This window comes from Aptenodytes patagonicus, chromosome 2 (assembly GCF_965638725.1).
Source record: "Aptenodytes patagonicus chromosome 2, bAptPat1.pri.cur, whole genome shotgun sequence".
In the NCBI taxonomy this organism is placed as follows: domain Eukaryota; kingdom Metazoa; phylum Chordata; class Aves; order Sphenisciformes; family Spheniscidae; genus Aptenodytes; species Aptenodytes patagonicus.
This window is the reverse complement of record NC_134950.1, coordinates 120,828,582-120,845,438: the sequence shown is the minus strand read 5'-3', so window position 1 is coordinate 120,845,438 and position 16,857 is coordinate 120,828,582. Positions and strand designations below refer to the sequence as shown.

Genomic DNA, 16,857 nt, shown 5'->3' with positions numbered 1-16,857 from the left:
TCTTGCCTTGTCTCAAGACATCAAGAACTATGCATACTCTTTTATTCATAGCCCAAAAAGTTTCATCTCCTTCCACAGAAGATGAAAACAATTTCATAATGCATTATTCTAAAAAAAGCCTTTGGTTTTGAGCAATTTCTTCCTAACACTTTTTAGTCAACGGGTGATTGTTGTCCTGAATCATGAAGGTTTGCAGACAAAATCCCTACCCCTTTTAGACTTGCTTGCCTGATTTACTTCACATTTTGACTTTTGTTATCAGCAGGGGGTTTCACCAATTTGCATGAACACACTAAAACAGGTAGCAGGAAAAAACTAAGTACTTCATAAGAACAGGAACATTCCTTCCAAGTCAAACCAGAATCACATTTTTGCATCAAAAGGCATACAGCCTGACAATAAGCAAGTAAGACCCAAAATCAAAACACACTGTGGAGCACAGACCAAGGCTGTTAAAAGAGAGCTGATACTTTTAAATAATCTCAATTGCTGTACACCAGTTTGCACTGCAGAGTGTGAGCTTTGGAGTTCAGGGGTGTTTTTTGCAAACTGAGTCATGGTGAGCAAGCAGCTGAATCAGCAGTCAAAGCTGAGTCTCTTCTACTGAAAAGACTTTAAAAGCACTGAAATTCCAGCTCAACTTAGTAAGAAAAAAAGACTTCACCTGAAAGTTTCAGGTGCTGAAACTCAGAAAGAGATGATCAGATATGTTCACCTTCAAAAGAGGATACAGGGCTAGACTGACCTTATTCAAACTCAGTACCATTATTCTTATATTAAAAAAATACACTTTTATTAAATAAGAAAAAGAAAACAAAGACAACAAACAATACGAGCTGAGCTCTGTGTATTTTTGAAGCCCTCAGCCTCTGAGACAAAAGCATTCTCGTGTGCTGTGCCAATGGGGCAGACCCTTGACAAACTCATTACATGATGGGAATCCCTGAATGTTCTTTCACCCACCTTGCAGGACAAGAACAGCAGCGTGATTGTATTTCTGAAGGTACTTGCTCACCAGAAACCATAGTGAAACCAAACCAGGCATCATCTAGCCTTATTATTTTGTGAACAACTGAAAATATGTGATGCATATCAAGGACTGTCAGAAAAAGCATGGTTTCTACCTTGAATTGCAAGGATAAAATGGAAGACAAGATGGTGATAACCAGTTGGGGAGCAAGTACCAGCAGAGCTATGGGTATTCACAACCTTGCGGTTAGGTGGATTTTTGTTAGGATTTGGATATATTTTCCCCATCCTGCACATCCAGCCAGGGGAGTTGAATCTTCACCTCAGTTCACCTCCTTTCTTTCATGTAAAATTTTCCACTTGTAGCTATGAAAATCTGAAAACTACAGAGCTCAGCATCATTCACCTTTGCCAGTTCAGTGAGATGCAAGGCCACAGCCTGTAGTTGGTTGCTGGTGGCTGGAGGCACCAAAAGGGAGATGATTTTCTTTGCCCTCTCCACTGCCAACCTGCTTGGGTTTGAAAAAAGAAGAAAAAAAAAAAAACAACAAACAACCCACTATTTACTTGACACATTATTATGCTTTCCCCTCATCTTCACAAGACTTCTCATCCAGATCATGTTTTATAACACTGAATATTCTTGTTTGCTTGTACCTCCACAGTGCTTAAACATCCCCTGTTTCAGCACTGTTCCGGTAGGTACAGTACAAAGGAGAAACAAACTTCATGCAAGTCAGGTATGCTACTACTGTAATCTCATTTCAGTATCTTTGTACAGACCAGGTTTTTCAGAATTTTTTTTTTTTTTTAAAAAAGGCCTTTTGGGCGATTTCAGCATAGCTAGCTTCTTCTCTTGCATCTGAATTACTGGCACCTTCTGTCCAAGTTCTCTTTATTTCCTAGGATGAGTGATCAAGCTTAATTTTGGGGTGGTGGTGGGGTGTGCAGTGTCCCTTTTTTTCCAATAGAAGACATTAAGAGGAGTCCAAAATTTGGCTAAGACTAAAACACCAACTGTCTTGACGTCAGACAGTTAAAATTAGAAAGGATCTGTCGAACCTCTAGGTTTTCTTCAACACCTCTGAAGCTTTTGAGTCAAAGCAAACAGACCTGAGAGGTTAGACTTGAAAAAGTAAAAAAAAAAAAAAAGTGCTGCTTCAGCAGATACCAACCAGCAGCAATTTTCTTCTACTTCAGCATAAGCTAGGTGGACTCAGTGCTTTAAATAAAGTCACATCTGCAGGTGTCTACATTTGGCTGTAGTCAAAAGACTCACATTGTTTTAACTTCAACTTTTGAAGTAGATACTGCTGTGGATCAAAGGACCAAAAGAACAACATAGGAATGCACTATAGCTGAAGTCACTGCTTTGACAAAATTTTGCAGGAAATCACGCTAACTCCTCATGAGTTCAGTACTAGGTTCTCAGGTTCTTCGGCATATCAGATCTACCTATTCGTGATTAGTGCAAACCACATCCTAAAACTGAGGAAAACAAAAAAAGTCAGAAAGCTTGAAAGAAGATTTGTACAGTGTGTGCAGGATCCAGACCAATCTCTCAGAGCCAAAAGTCTCCCAGGAAGTCTCGCTGGTATAGCGGAGTGTTTCAACATCCAGAAATAAAATTTAACGTGAAAGAGGCAAGAAAGGAGTGCAAATTTTCCTTCTGCACAGCTTCTTTCTTATTGCATATGTGCCTGCTGTGAAAACAGCAACTAACATTTTCAGTAAACAGGAGAAAGGTTACAGTCTAAAGCTCAGCAACAGACAGGGCATGAGGAAGGTTAAGAGTAAGCTATCAGTTCCTTTTCCTCCTTCTCCTCAACAATTCTACCTATGCTTCAGAAGGCCCCTTCACCCGTAGTGCAGGAACACGTCCAGATCCTGCAGCCACCACACACAACACACCGCCATTGACCTTCTCCCAAGGCAAGTGCTTTGGAGAGAGCGCTATTGCAGAAGTCCACAACCAGGGGAGACTTCTGGCTAAATTTAGACTAGAGATCCATAAAGAGTGTTCACTCTGTACACCTGACCAAGATCTGTGGGACTTGCGAAAAGGAACCTCTGAGTGGGATTTGGAAGAAAGGAGAAAGGTATAAGCAAGCTGGAAGCAAAGGCATCTTCATCCAGCTTGCAAACTAACAATGGATAGATGGAAGGGGTGGAGATCAACTCCCCTTCAGACAGTTGTCTGACATTTCAAAGACACATTGAAGGAAATTTTTTGAGTTTCTCTACACATAAGACTTCCCTAGTACAAGAGGAAGAACCAGAAAGACTTAAGGAAGAATGAAACAGGAAACAGAGAATAATAATTTCTTAGCTATTGCATTAGAGGGATGACCCACAATTGCTAGGCATTTCCCCACATTGTGCTCAGATCTGTGCTCTGGCCCACAACCACAGACAACACTGAAAATGCTCAGTTAATATTAGTATAGAAGCTCCAAGTTTAAAAAAAATAGTGTATACGCTTACAAGGACTAAAGAAATTTAACAGAAAAATCCTTTCAAACCATAGATACTGGCTGCATTTTCCTACTGGATTTGGACCAGTATTCAACAGATCCACTCTACTTAAAGGCCCTTTCTGTTGGAGTTTCAAACTCAATTCCCAGTTCCATTAGGGAGTCTTTTTTTTTCCCCTTGTCTACCAAAAAAAAAAAAAAAAGATTAAAAAGGCTAAATTACGGTCATGCAGCTGTAAGCACGTTACCAAAGTGCAAGATAGCGATCTTATCATGATGCTTGCAGAGCGTCTGCTATGAACACATGCTGGGGAGTTTCATGAAGAAGACTGTGCTGCCCATTACAACACTACAGAGTTAAAAGAGGGACCTTCCTAAGATACTGACTTTGGAGTCCTATCTATATTTGGCTCCTGAGGGACAGGTGTATGTGCTAAAGTCCAAAACAGGAATTCTTAAATATGTTGCTGATTCCTTGGCCACAAAGATCATATATCCTACTGAAAGGGAATTGCATTTACCAAGGGCCTGAAACTAGCACTGGTCCTGTGAAACCTCTTGTAGGTAACACACACCTTCAAGACTTCCCCCAAAGCTAGGGACTCTGGTTCACTATTCTCATCTTTGATGACATAACAAGCAACAGAAAATACCTTCTGAAAAGGGATTTTTAAACATACATACTTTATTCAGCAAAAGCATGACAAAGATCCCTGTAACATCTTTTCCAACATTTTTCCATTCAGCCCTTTGCATCAGGCCTCAAGATCATCTCTTCCTGCCCAGTTTTGCCTTCTCGTTGAAGGATAACCATTAAAGCAGACCTCATTCTTCTGTAGCTTCCAGTTCCCTTTGTCAAACAATCTTCCAGCCAGGACCTCGAGGCTGGCTACCATGCTCTTAAGTCCTGGCCTGCAAGACAGCTTTCCTGCAACTCAGGCATTTCTTTCAAAAAAAGCTGCTGCAGCACCCAGACCAGGTCATTCAGGACCTCGTCACCCTTTCACATCCTTGCTGAGTCTTCTCTATGTTGCTCTGCACCTTTTAAAATTTCTGTAAATCCAGTCCATCAGGGAGGTAAGAAGATAACAGAGAGGGCACAAAACAGTTTCAGAGCACAAAGACATACTTCATGTTGGCTGTGGACAGTGAAACTAGTAACTGGCTTACATAAAGCAATGAAGACTTCAATTAGCTGTTGACAAGTTTCCTAACAGTAAACACTAGAATAGCTTGCCTAGGGAAGTCTGGGGTCTCCATCACAGGAAACTTTGAAGAACAGGTTAAACAAATACACTGGGAATACTTTAGATACAGATTACATTGGCTTAGGGTAGAGGGACATAGGGCTAGATCATCTCTCACAAACCTTTAATCTTGTATTATCTCTTAAGATGGTGTTTGCAGTCTGGAAAAGATACATACAAGAAGAGATTAAAACAAAAATGTGGGGACTGCACATCAATCAGTGGTTCCTTTGGGAAGTTATGCTAGAGCATTTTCAAGCAAAAAAAGGAAGAAGATGAGTGATTGCAAAGCCATGTAACAGAAAACCATTCTCAAGTAGTTTCCTGCTGGTACAGAGACAACAATGCCCAGTAAATAACCAAGCTGCTGTCAGAGGCTCAGCGTAGGATCTGTCAGCATATCCATTTTACATGTACGGAGATGATGCTGTTCCCAGTGATTTCAATATACCTGAAATAAGAATACAAGGGGACTGCAATAGTCTAGTCAGTCATCCAATTATATCAAAGTGACCAAATCAATCCAAAGAGAGTAGATTTCTTCCCTTTGCAGTCCAAACTTAGTGTTTTGTTAACAGGTCGCCTTCTCAGCCTGGATGATTCAGTATCACCTCCTTCAGAGCATTAAACACAGGATTCTTCTGTAATTGCCACTTCCGAATGCCTGACACATTTGTCAGGTGGATAGTGTTTGCTGTCCAGTCAGGAGGATTACTTCTAGAGTCAGACTCATGTAAACATTCAAACTGTGCAAACAAATGAGTATTTCGTCAGAAAACTGCAAAAGAAAACCACAGGCACTGCGGAGCCCCCAAAGAGATGGGAGAGCAGGGAGAGCTGCCTACACAGGAGAATTACAAAGGGCACGGAGAGTCTAAAGGGGTATGGACAAGGTCAAGTCTCAAGCAATTCAAGGACTGAAATTTTGGTTAACACTTTGGAAGATAATTATATTATGAATACAAGGGAAAGAGTAGTCTCGTATGTAGATTAAGAAAGAGAATTCAACTATATACTGCACACTATTCACCAGTTCATGTTCACCTACTTGCTCATTCATCCCAGGTAATCACATTTAAAAGGCCTTCATTCATGCGTAAGCAGGATTACAATCTAAGCTTACAAACCCCACTCCAGGGCTGGAAAAAATATCTAAGCTAAGATATGTGCTAAGCTGAGCCCCTACAGCTAAACTCTAGGGGCAGATTTCAAATGGCACTCCCCTACAGAATTGCAAAATTGCAAAGATCACACCTACCTTCCAGATGGGACCAGTGTAAAATCTCCACTTCTCCTTACAGACTGATTCTGATTAAATACCAGGTTTGCCCTGGTCTGCTGAAAGCAGGTAACACTGTGCCCATTATTCAGCTGCTGTGCCAGCAAAGCACTTGCAAATTCCTGAGGACAGGCAGGAGGGAGCATTTGAGGAGCCACAATTTTAGAATTAGGAACATTCCTTCTTGCCATGCCTTCAGGAGGCAGCTGGCTCCACCAGACAGACCATCCCATTGAGCTTCAGCATCTGGAACAGATCACACAGCTACACCACAGATACTAACCAGGGGTCTGACAATGCTTTCACATCATGCCCTTCAAAACCAAATTGAAACTTGGTCAAGGTGAGCCAGCTAAGTCCCCACAGCCCCTCTTCTCCTATGCATTTGGCCTTCGGTCAGAAGGTTTCATTCTGATTTCATTTCCACTCCTGGACACGGACAATAGAATCACATTTGAGGATAGGTTAAAATAACTCACCTGCTCGAGACTGCAAAAAGGAGCAAATGCCAAGCTGTCCCATTTTGTATCACATACTTAGTCCCAGGAGGACTGTACGCCAAGGCTAGGAAACCTAGGATAAGCCCAGCCACGTAGTAGCAGCAGTGGTGTGGGCACAGCGACCCAGTATGAGACATGGGCAGGGCAGCACACCCTCCTGCAGCACCTACAGACACATCCTTGGGTAAAGCAGCAGCAAGTGGCAACAGGTTCTTCTTGGTAGTGCTGTACTGTGAAGGCCCCTTGTCACAGAGACCTCCCTGCTGCATACTCAAATAAATACCACACCGCTTGGCAACCTCTAGCAGTGTTTTCATGTAGTTAGAACAGGATAAGGAATTAAGGTCCCAACTTTCAGTTCCTTTCTGTAGACAAGAGACCACTTCACTGAAAGCAGTAAATAGGCAGGTGTGTTAATGAAGCTATCTAGAGTCCTACTTGAAAAACTTTAAGCCCGTTTTTTCCACGTCCTTGTTAGTCTTACATCTAACCAGATGCATATTTGTAATCCTTGATGCAAAGCCTTTATGCATGTAATATTAGAGTTATGGCAAAAAGCAAAGTCTCACGGATTACACTACATTTTCACAAGTACAATGTAAAACAAAATGAAGTTAGAATGAGAGCCAGGAGTTCCACTCCCCTCACAGCACTAACTGCCAGAAAAATAAAAATACTCCTGGCTGTTAAAGCACTGAACTGTTGTAGGAATAATACCTAAATAGTACTTACTGTCATTCTGCACCCTTTAAGCCACAAACCCCACAACCGGTATGAAACGAATTCTGTTCCATTCCTTACTGGCTCTGAGGTAATTAATACTTCATAATAAACTGCTTGCAGAACATGTTCTGGGGTCTGCATAGGGATGGTGCCAAGAAAAAACCAAATCTGGTCAGGGCAGACCACTTTATTCCAAGAATGAAGTGTGTCAGGTACTGACACACAGCTCCTGGCCATTAGACTTTGCATTTGAGGTGAGAATTTAAGAGTAGAAGCTCTCTGGCTGAGGTGAACCACATGTGTCTGGTTTGAAAGCCCATCAAACACGTGTCAAACACACAGCAGAGATGTAGATACTCAAGGGAGTGGTGCTCCTGTTCACTCTCTCCTCAGGTGACAGTAATAGTCCTCATCAGCTGAGAAGAAATAAGTTTTTGCATTGGCCATCTCAGAAAAGGGTGGCACCTCCAGGGTCCACAAACCCCATTACAACTACTTCGTTTTGCTTTACTTTGCACACATCTTTGTAACACAGAAAATGAGACATCAACAAGAACTCCTCCTTGTCCATAGAGACTTTACAACCTCATTTCTCCCTTAATACTGTAACTGCTCATAACTCTTCCTCATTCCCTTTCTCCTTCCCAAACACAGGAAGGATTTAAAGAACCATTTTAATAATGTCAGACAAAAATCAAAGGAAGAAACCACAGATTATGAAAATACTTGATTCCATGATCTTAATCTTTCGTTGTTTAAATCTCACCAAGGAGTTTGCATGATTGACGTCAAACCCTTAAGAATCAAAAAGAAGATTCAGTCTGTTGTAGAAAGTCAGCTTTACTGACAGAGATTGGGCATCTTTGCAAATATCAGGCACTTAAAGATCATCAGTTTATTGGAACAAAACAGAAGATGTGAATCAATGACTAAAAGAGAATTAAAATTCTTTAACTTAAAGCCTTCCACTTCCAAGATGCTGGCCTATGAAAAACAGGTACTCCAGGCCTGCGGGGGGGGGGGGGGGGGGAGAAAAAGGATCCATTAAAAGGAAAAATTACTCATTTTAAGACTACATTCTCCAGGCAGGTTAATCAGAAGCTATGGTCCAACCAAAACAGCCTAAATTTTACATATGTCCTTATCAATTTACTTAAAATCTTCAGAGATAGCAGAAGAGAAGCAGTAAATTGGCTTTCCAAGAGGGGACAAATGCAGACTACAAGGTCCCTCCACATTACTGCTGTTTGGACCAGCTTGCATTTGAGCACTCTTGTTCATGGTTCTTCTCACTGCTCCCATGAGAAGCCAACTGAAATTTTTCCAAGGTCACTTGCACGGAGGTGAAAAAAAAACAGAGGTCCACTCGACATTGGCAGTGAGCTCCTTCAGAGTATTGATACTAACCAGATGATAAAATCAGTTGAAAGCGTCTAGTCTATTGGCAGCTCTGACCTACCAGTCCACATGAGTAAACAGCAAGCTAGCGGGACTGTGCACCCCTTTTGTAGGCTCCTCTCCAGTTGCAAAGCATGGTAAAAAAAGAAAAGCATAAGAGGGTTACTGTAATGTAGGCAGCCTACAAGGACTACATTTTTACTAGTTATCTTCCAGTTGAGTTCCATTTCACAGTCCAAGGCAAATTCTAAAGCTACAGCTTTTATTTTTTAAGAGAATTTCAGTATTTAACTCTGGCAGATTTTAAAAAAAAAAAAAAAAAAAAAAAAAAAGGTCTTTGAAGAATTTAAAAAGTTGCCTCAGCTAAACCGCTTACTGATTAACACTGAGTCTTTAAAAAAGGGAAGTATGGTTTGAGGGAAAGGGAAGCAAAGTGAGGGAAAATAAGGAAATACTCAAATCATTATAGATGGTTCAGCCATATGTCTCTAACAAAGAGTTGGGGGGCATCATTTTCACAGTGTGCGGTTGCATTGATATTAGGTTTGTCCACAAATTCTATCTCGCATGCCTGGGTGCTGCAAGGAGAACGCTCCAGCTCCAACACTGTTATGTTGTTTGGCACTGATGAAACAAGTATATTCCTTGGAACAAAAAGGGTCAACTGAGGACCACGGGCTGGCCAGTAGCGACCAAGATTAAAGCCATTGATCCAAATTTGCCCCTGTTAAGAAAGAAAGAAAAAAAAACCAACATTTTAATAACTTGACAGAGATCAAATGGTGAAATAGCTTTAAGCATAACGCTCTTTACATAGTAACTGAATTTCTTCCATCCTTCAGTTTGATAGAACACAAGAACAGAAAATCTGTTCAAGAAAATGCTAATGACAGTCAAAAGAATCTAAATTCCCTGATGAGTTAAAGCCATCATTAATATTTAAAAAGAAAGTGGTCAAATACTGCAGTAATTCCAAATATGACAATACTTAGGAAAACAGAATTGCAGGTTCCTGGCACTGAATTTTGCACCAAGCTTCAGACCAAAGCAAACCTGAAAATTCTATTTGCTTGAAGCTGATTGTTAAAAGGCGAAAGAATTCACAAAAGAAAAAAGCAGATCCTAATTCTGTTGCGGCTGTCTGTACAAGTGTAAGACTACATTATCTTGCTAGTCCCTTCCTTTTGCATGATTTCATGAAAACGATACAGCTTATCTAGACACATGAAATTCAGATGTAATAGCTTAGTCAACAAAAGAACTTGTAAAATTACACTGCAACAGAGTACTGTATTTTGTTGTAGTTACCTACAGCCATTAAAATCTTTGGGGGTCTGCTAGCATTAATTTAAGTACAATGAAATTGTGGTTAACTTGTCATACAAACTCTTTAAATTACTTTTTATAGTGGATGTGGCCAGAACCGCTGGTTCAAAATACTGTTCTAACATTATAAATACCTTAAGTTCAAAAGATAAAACAAAATTGGGCAAGAGGAAAAAGAAAAAAGTCAAAACAGTCATTTATACACCACAAAATAGACACACTGAAGTGACATAAATGCAGATTCTTCCGAAAGTCTATAAATTGGTGAGTTGCAGAACGTTCAGTAAAACTGTAAAGGGACTCCTACTGAGTTGGGCTGAATCTTGGTTCATTAAACAAGACATAAGGGAGGATATACAGCTGATTTGGACAAATAATTTGCTATACTTCTCCTAAATGTCTTTTCACCGTATGTCAGACAAGAGTTCTGTGGACAAGAAAAGGGATGGTAACAGATAGCTGCATCTGTGTTTTCCCTCTAGCTTTAGCTTTCGGTAATCAGAATATAGAGGAAAAACAAACTCACTCGTGGCATTGATGTACACTGATAAAAATAATGAAATAGTCTGAATCAGTGGAAAATAAGGACTTTTACTGCACTCTTGGTGATTTCTAAAATTGTCTGGGATAGCTGAAATCAGAATAATACTTTTAAAGGATTTACAGAAGCACAATTGTAATATAGCGAGTATTGCTGTTCAAGCTGTGTTTGAGGTATTTTTCTTGTGTTTTCTTTTTCAAGTATTTATGAAAACAAATTTTATGAAACTCACAAGAGAAATTTTATAAGGAGTTGGCACATTTGCAAATGCAAGTGAGTTATTTCAGCTCTGTATCTACTTCCGTGGTACAAGATCCTATCTTGCACAGTTCTGTCAAGGTGTTAATAAACTTTGACCTCAAACAACTTTTTTTTTTTTTTTAGGTTTTTCTTTTAAATCAAGTTTATCTTGCTTTGTGGCTTGTTATTGCTGTATTTAAAGGCAAGAGAAGAGCTATTTATTCAAGCTCACTACTCTGCTTCTGTAGTAGTTTTAGAAGAAAACATGCAATCTCCCCACACACAAGATGAATTAGTGAGTGTACCCACCAGACAGCAGCCTACGTACTACAGAGAGTGACTGTAACCCTGGGGGAAGTAGGAGTTTACCATAGGAATCAACTGTATTAGAGTTCTAATGCAGGAGGTATGATCAGACAGGTGTCTGTTTCTGATCTTAATCAGTCACTGGTTGTAACTCATTTTTCCAGTAAAGTTATGAACTTAATTTCTCAATTCCAAACTGTCCTTATTAACATTGCAGTTTCTAAAGACTGCACACTCAGGAATTTGTATGCCCTAAACCAGCAAATCATGACACTATACACACCACCAATAAATATGCCCTAGACAAAATAAAGGAGGGGGGATGTCTATCTTCAGTAACAAGATTTCCTTTACTAGGGTCAGCAACTACAACCCATGATTCCACAGAAATCAAGAACAGTCCTGACTCCAAATCGTCTTTTCTGTTGAAGAAAAAAAACTTCCAATAAAACTAACCATACATTCAGGGGCATGTACGCTTAAGAGCATCGTGCTTCCTCAAGCGAGGCTGGAGGAAGTTTTATTAATAGTGAAGGGTTTAAAAACCACTGAAGGCAAGTGAGCTACCACACAGGTCATGACTGTTAATGCTGCGCCCTTCTTCCAGGCAGTCCAGCATGCCATATTCCTTGTCTTAATATGCAAAGGCAAGATCATCATTAGAACTATATGTTTTCTTGGTAAGCGTTGTTTCCATGATTTTCCAACTACTCAAACAGGTGGGTTTTAACCCCTATTAGAAGTCTCTCTCCACACCTTATCGTCAGCAATTTATACAGTGCCACTCAAGGAATTAAGGCTCAGATCCAGTGGGACCCTGAATGGAATTTAAACCTTTTCAGCCCTCTGCCTTAAAGGCATTTGCTCATTGGTAAAGTTATCTGGAAGTCTCAGTTTCCACACTCAGTATCACCTCAACCTTATTACTCCTGGTAATCTTATTTAAAACTTTCGTCCAATCCATATAAAGTTTAAAGGATCAATTCAATGGCCCTACTTACAGTTTGTCTGGGATCTCTTCACCTTGACTGCTCTAGAGGGTATACAAACTATGTAAAACAGAGGTTTCTATGTTCAATAGATCAGAGGAAAAGATTCCCACCAATACATGGGAATTCTTGAACTCATTTGCCATTTCAAAGATGAGTTTGCCAACAGGCAGGTATGGTCATCTTGCTTCCTGAAGAAGATTTGTAATTCATAGGGTCACAGAATTTACTGCAAAAGTCTCAGATTCCAGTTCCTGTGCAAAGAGCTATTTTAGGATTTTATTCAGTGCTTGTGTAAGATATGCACATATAAAGGAACAGGGACTAAGTCAGACTTCCTCATCCAAGCTCAGTGCCAGCAACACTAAGTGCCTGCAATGAATCAGTCTTCTGCAAATTGGGAAGTGCTATAACCACTACAATACTATAGATAGATCACCAGCAACTCCTTCTCCCACTCTATTTTAATAGCAGTAAATTAATTGTTTCAGAAAGGAATAATTTTGCTACCTAACACTATCACAATCACTTCCCTGAAGCCTGGACTTAAATGCTTAGGCCTCCAAGAAGAGTGGCACTTCAGTGCACGCATTCTGCTCTCTGTGCCTCCCACCAGCTAGTTGAGCTGGTCCTTACCCATCCTGCATGCTGGCCGTTTCAAACATGGCACTGTGAAAACACACTCTTCGCTGCTTTAGCTACGCTCCAGCCCTATAAGAAGTTCCCATTAACAAAGATCTGCCCACAAGCTTCTCACAGCAGTGTTCTCTGATCCGTTCAGTGCAGGTAACCTCCAGAAGACAAGCAGTAACATCTTCCATGCATTGGATCCATACCTATGGGCACACCACCAGCAGTTGTGTCCAACACTCTCTATGCTTTGTAACAGGATCCATAGTTCCTCATACAACACCGCAAATATGTTCTTAGTTACTTTTAATCAATCAACATAACCAGGAAAGTGTCTTGTAGCATCTCACTTCCTCCAGAATAAAATTGTTTTATCTCCAGGCACGTATTCACTCCCTCCCTCCAAAAAGTTGTTTCTGCTCCACATCTCAAGACAAAAAAAACCCAACACAACTAAATGCAGCATTTCTAAATAGCCTGACAGTTCATCATTCTCACTGTTGAAAAACTAGGTTGTGGGGTTTTTTTGTGATGCCCCACTTTCCAGACCAATACCATGTATCTTTTGAATATGTTTCCCTTCTCTTAATAGTTTATCTCCAGATTTACTTAAAGCAAGGAATCCATTTCCTAGTCGTTTAAATATATTTGAGACACCCCACCACTACAACCAACTTCTACCCATCCAAGAGAGGTGGACTTTGATCATCCATAGAAGTTTCAGTAGCTTTCTGAGTGGACTTCAAGTTTTTACAGCAAAAAGTTGTACCTTTGTCCAGCCAGGAAACTTGACATAGGTGTCTTGAGGCAAGTCTGGAATCCCTCCAGGAATTGAAAGTCTACCAGTGTAAAAAGTAGGTGCTTCATAACTCAGTGGATCGCCAACAGATCTCTTTGGTTGGTCAAGGTGGCCTTTAATGTCATGGTTCACTGCTCCATCTATGTCTAGAGGATAGATTTCCCATTCAACAAGTATATCTTGATCAAGAGTTAAATTTGAAACTAGACCCTAGGAGGAGGAAGAAAAAAAAAACACCACCAAAACATAACATAACAAGCTTCACGTTACTGAAGTTATTTGGCTGCAACTATAAATCGGTCAGGAATAAAAACTGAATCAAAGTACTTGCAACAGCTGCCAACCTGTGTATGAAAAAAACAAGCATCTGGTCTTCACCAAGTTATAAGCTTGGCTTAAGAATAAAGGGTTTCATTTATTCTCTGTGAAAGATCTGTTCCTCTTCAAAGTTTTGAGCTTTCACTGATGTTCAGGGTTTTTTTTCAAACTTTTTTCCCCCCATAACTGTGAAAATTTTTGTTCTGCTTTAGCATGAACACAATTCCAAAACCTGGGGCTTAATAAAAAGCAGAAAAAGCATTAAATATCGTAAGCTTGAGATACCATCAAGGGATTTGGTAACACTGAGTCACTAACCCAAGATATTAACCTGCACAACAGCAGAGAAAGCAGTATTTACTTCCTACAAGTCTTCCACAGCTAACATACAGTATCACAAAATCAAGGCACATGCTTTGTGACCCTGATTCAGTGAAGTACTTCAAGCTTACAGTCAGCGTCAAGCCCACAGTCAGCGTCAAGCCCACAGTCAGCGTCAAGCCCACGGAGTTCTGTTTCATTTCTATGGAACCATGTGTGCAGCACACCAGGGTATTCACACAATGAATGCAAAAGCAAGGTAAGGTCATGATTTAAGAAAAGTGAAAGGAACATTAAGTTACCCCTGCACGCATCCTAATTGTGTTATAATAATAGTTTCTGAAGTTGTGTTTCAGTGCAATGCAAGGGGCTGATTTTAAACCATTGCTGCTACATCCATATAATCATTTGAATAGACCCTGCATAGAAGATGTTTTTCAGTGCAACTTAAGTTCTGTTGCAAACACCACATGTCAAACAGGAACAAGCAAACCCACATTTTCTATGGCCTTGGAGGGCTGATACTATGTCATATGTCTGTTCTGATGTCTAATAAGCATTGCATTGACTCCACAAGCCTCATCATCAGTACGAGCACTAATTGGTTTTCTCTTCCTTTACCTAGATGCTCACTTTACAGAACAGGAACTTACTTTTCTTATACCAAAATAAAATATCTGCACAGAGTTAAGTGGCAAAACTTTTCTATACAGCCTAGACTTTACCCTGTCTAGCAATCCATTGAAGTAATGCAACAAAACTTTAGCCCAGACTTTCTAACCTGCCTCCCTAAGCCCATCTTACTGGGGGCTACGTAGTAGTACCCCAGTAAGTAGTACCCCAGGCACTACGAACGGTGTGATTTTTTCAAATGAGATGAAGTGCCTACTAAGCATTCTTACTTTGGTCTGAATAAGAATGCATATTCAACAGTCCAGATATGGATATAAATTTTCCAAGTAAAACAAAGATATAGGTGGCAGTGAGCATGTGAAAAAATACAGAAAAAAACAGAAACCACACTCTTCCTTCCTTTGTGTCCTTCAACAACAAGATTTAGATCAGCAGGATGTTTTAAAACCAAACCCTTTTAAGATCCTTTCCCAAAAGCTAGATGCCAAGTTCCATTTCAAGCTCAAAAAAAGTGATAAAAACCCAGCCAAACAAAACCCAGAAAAGCTACCCTATTTGCTTAAAAATGTGAGGCTTCACAAGGTAGGAACCTCTTCCCCTAAAGTTATTTTTGAAAGCACAAAATATCTAAAACCCAAGGCATAATTATTCCTAGTTTTCAAAATCAACACAAAGAACAGCATGAGGGAGGGATTCTATGGGAAGAAGATGGAAATGCACATTTTCCACAGCTACTTGAGAAAGGTTGCCTATTCTACACGGAAGGATCCTGCTTTTAAAGGATTATTCTCACAATGCACGTCTACTAAACTTGCTTTCACTCTTAAATCTTTAAAAGGTTGAAACCCTGGTATAAGTGTGAATTGCAGCTCAACCACAGCAACACTGAGCACCTCCCTAATCCAACCTGTAACCCTTTATTCTGTTACCTTAATTTAGCACTAAGCACATAGGTTCCTTATCACCTGGCCTGTTATTAAATAAATAAATAAATGCAACATTTCTGCTGCCTCTACATGAGGGCAAAACATCAGGGAACTAGCTGCCCTCTCTTGCCACTCAGATAAAGGCAAGGTACCTTGAAAAGACAGTATAAACAGAGTTGGCACTCCTGCTGCCCACTGAATTTATATGCCACAAGCACAGAAAACCCTCAGTTGCTGATGCTTTTAATTCAGAGGTTTTCATACATCCTAAAAGTTCCCACATATATTTAGTTTTGTTCTGATTAGGATTTAAATAACTGTATGCCTTCCAAAGCGTAAGACAGATGAAACTGCTTTTTGATATGGTGAAAGCCTGTAGGCTACCAGCTTTGCAAATGCTGAGAGTTATATTGCTTTGCCTTGACTAGAGTCTTAGCATAATTGGAAATACACCTAAAAAGCCTCATCACATCACATTTAAGAATAACTGGTCAGTTAGTCTCCTTTAAAACAAGCCTCAGCTTCAATTCTTCCATGCTGCTTAATCATAACCAATATATCCTTCTTTAACAATGCAAACAGGCCCATCCTACTCATGGCAACACAAGTGTGAGAACGGGAGATTCTGCCTACTGAAGATCTCGCAAGTCTCTTCCCAGTCTATGTTTTACGATTGAACTGGATTCTGTTCAAACTCAACCAGAGTTTGTGGTCTCATCAACTAGACTACTCAAGATGTAGACACATTTGGGTTTACTTTTTCCCCTGCTTACAACCTTAAAAATCCTACTTCCTCACAGCATGCGTGCCTTTGCTTGATAACTAAATGGCACTGTTCAGGCACGTCTTTCCTGTAATGTTTATCTTTCTCCAGCTCTTGCATCCAAACTAACAGAGAAACACTTTGGACAAGTCTTAATTCTGCTCTGAGACACCCATCACTGACAGAATTTAGACTGAGAGGAAACAGAAGCTTTAATTTACCTGGCATCACCTTAGCACCAAAAGGCACCACAGTCACCCGACAGCTATTAATCTGGACAGTCATTAAACACTTGACAAGCCTTCTGAACGCTGCCAAATCAATTTAGGCCAAGTCAAATCTAGGGGGTGTTTAAGAGATTCTTGCAGTTAGAGGGCTGCATATCTCTTCTTAATTGTAAAGCTCTGTCATTACTTCATTATTACTTGTAACCCAATAATATCAAAAACTAAAAAAATACCGCGCTGTGGCACTG

At 40.1% G+C, this 16,857-nt stretch overlaps 1 protein-coding gene across 1 annotated transcript in view; it reads right to left on the bottom strand.

Annotated features, from left to right (window-relative positions):
- Positions 1 to 8,215: 8,215 nt before the first annotated feature.
- Positions 8,216 to 16,857, bottom strand: part of GLB1 (galactosidase beta 1) — a 48,158-nt gene continuing 39,516 nt past the window's right edge. The window contains exons 15-16 of the mRNA XM_076330980.1: positions 13,392 to 13,631; positions 8,216 to 9,314 (exon numbers count right to left, since the gene is read on the bottom strand). Of these exons, the coding sequence (XP_076187095.1) occupies positions 9,054 to 9,314; positions 13,392 to 13,631 (501 nt within the window). The 3' untranslated portion in view covers positions 8,216 to 9,053. The remainder of the gene's footprint in view (positions 9,315 to 13,391; positions 13,632 to 16,857) is intronic.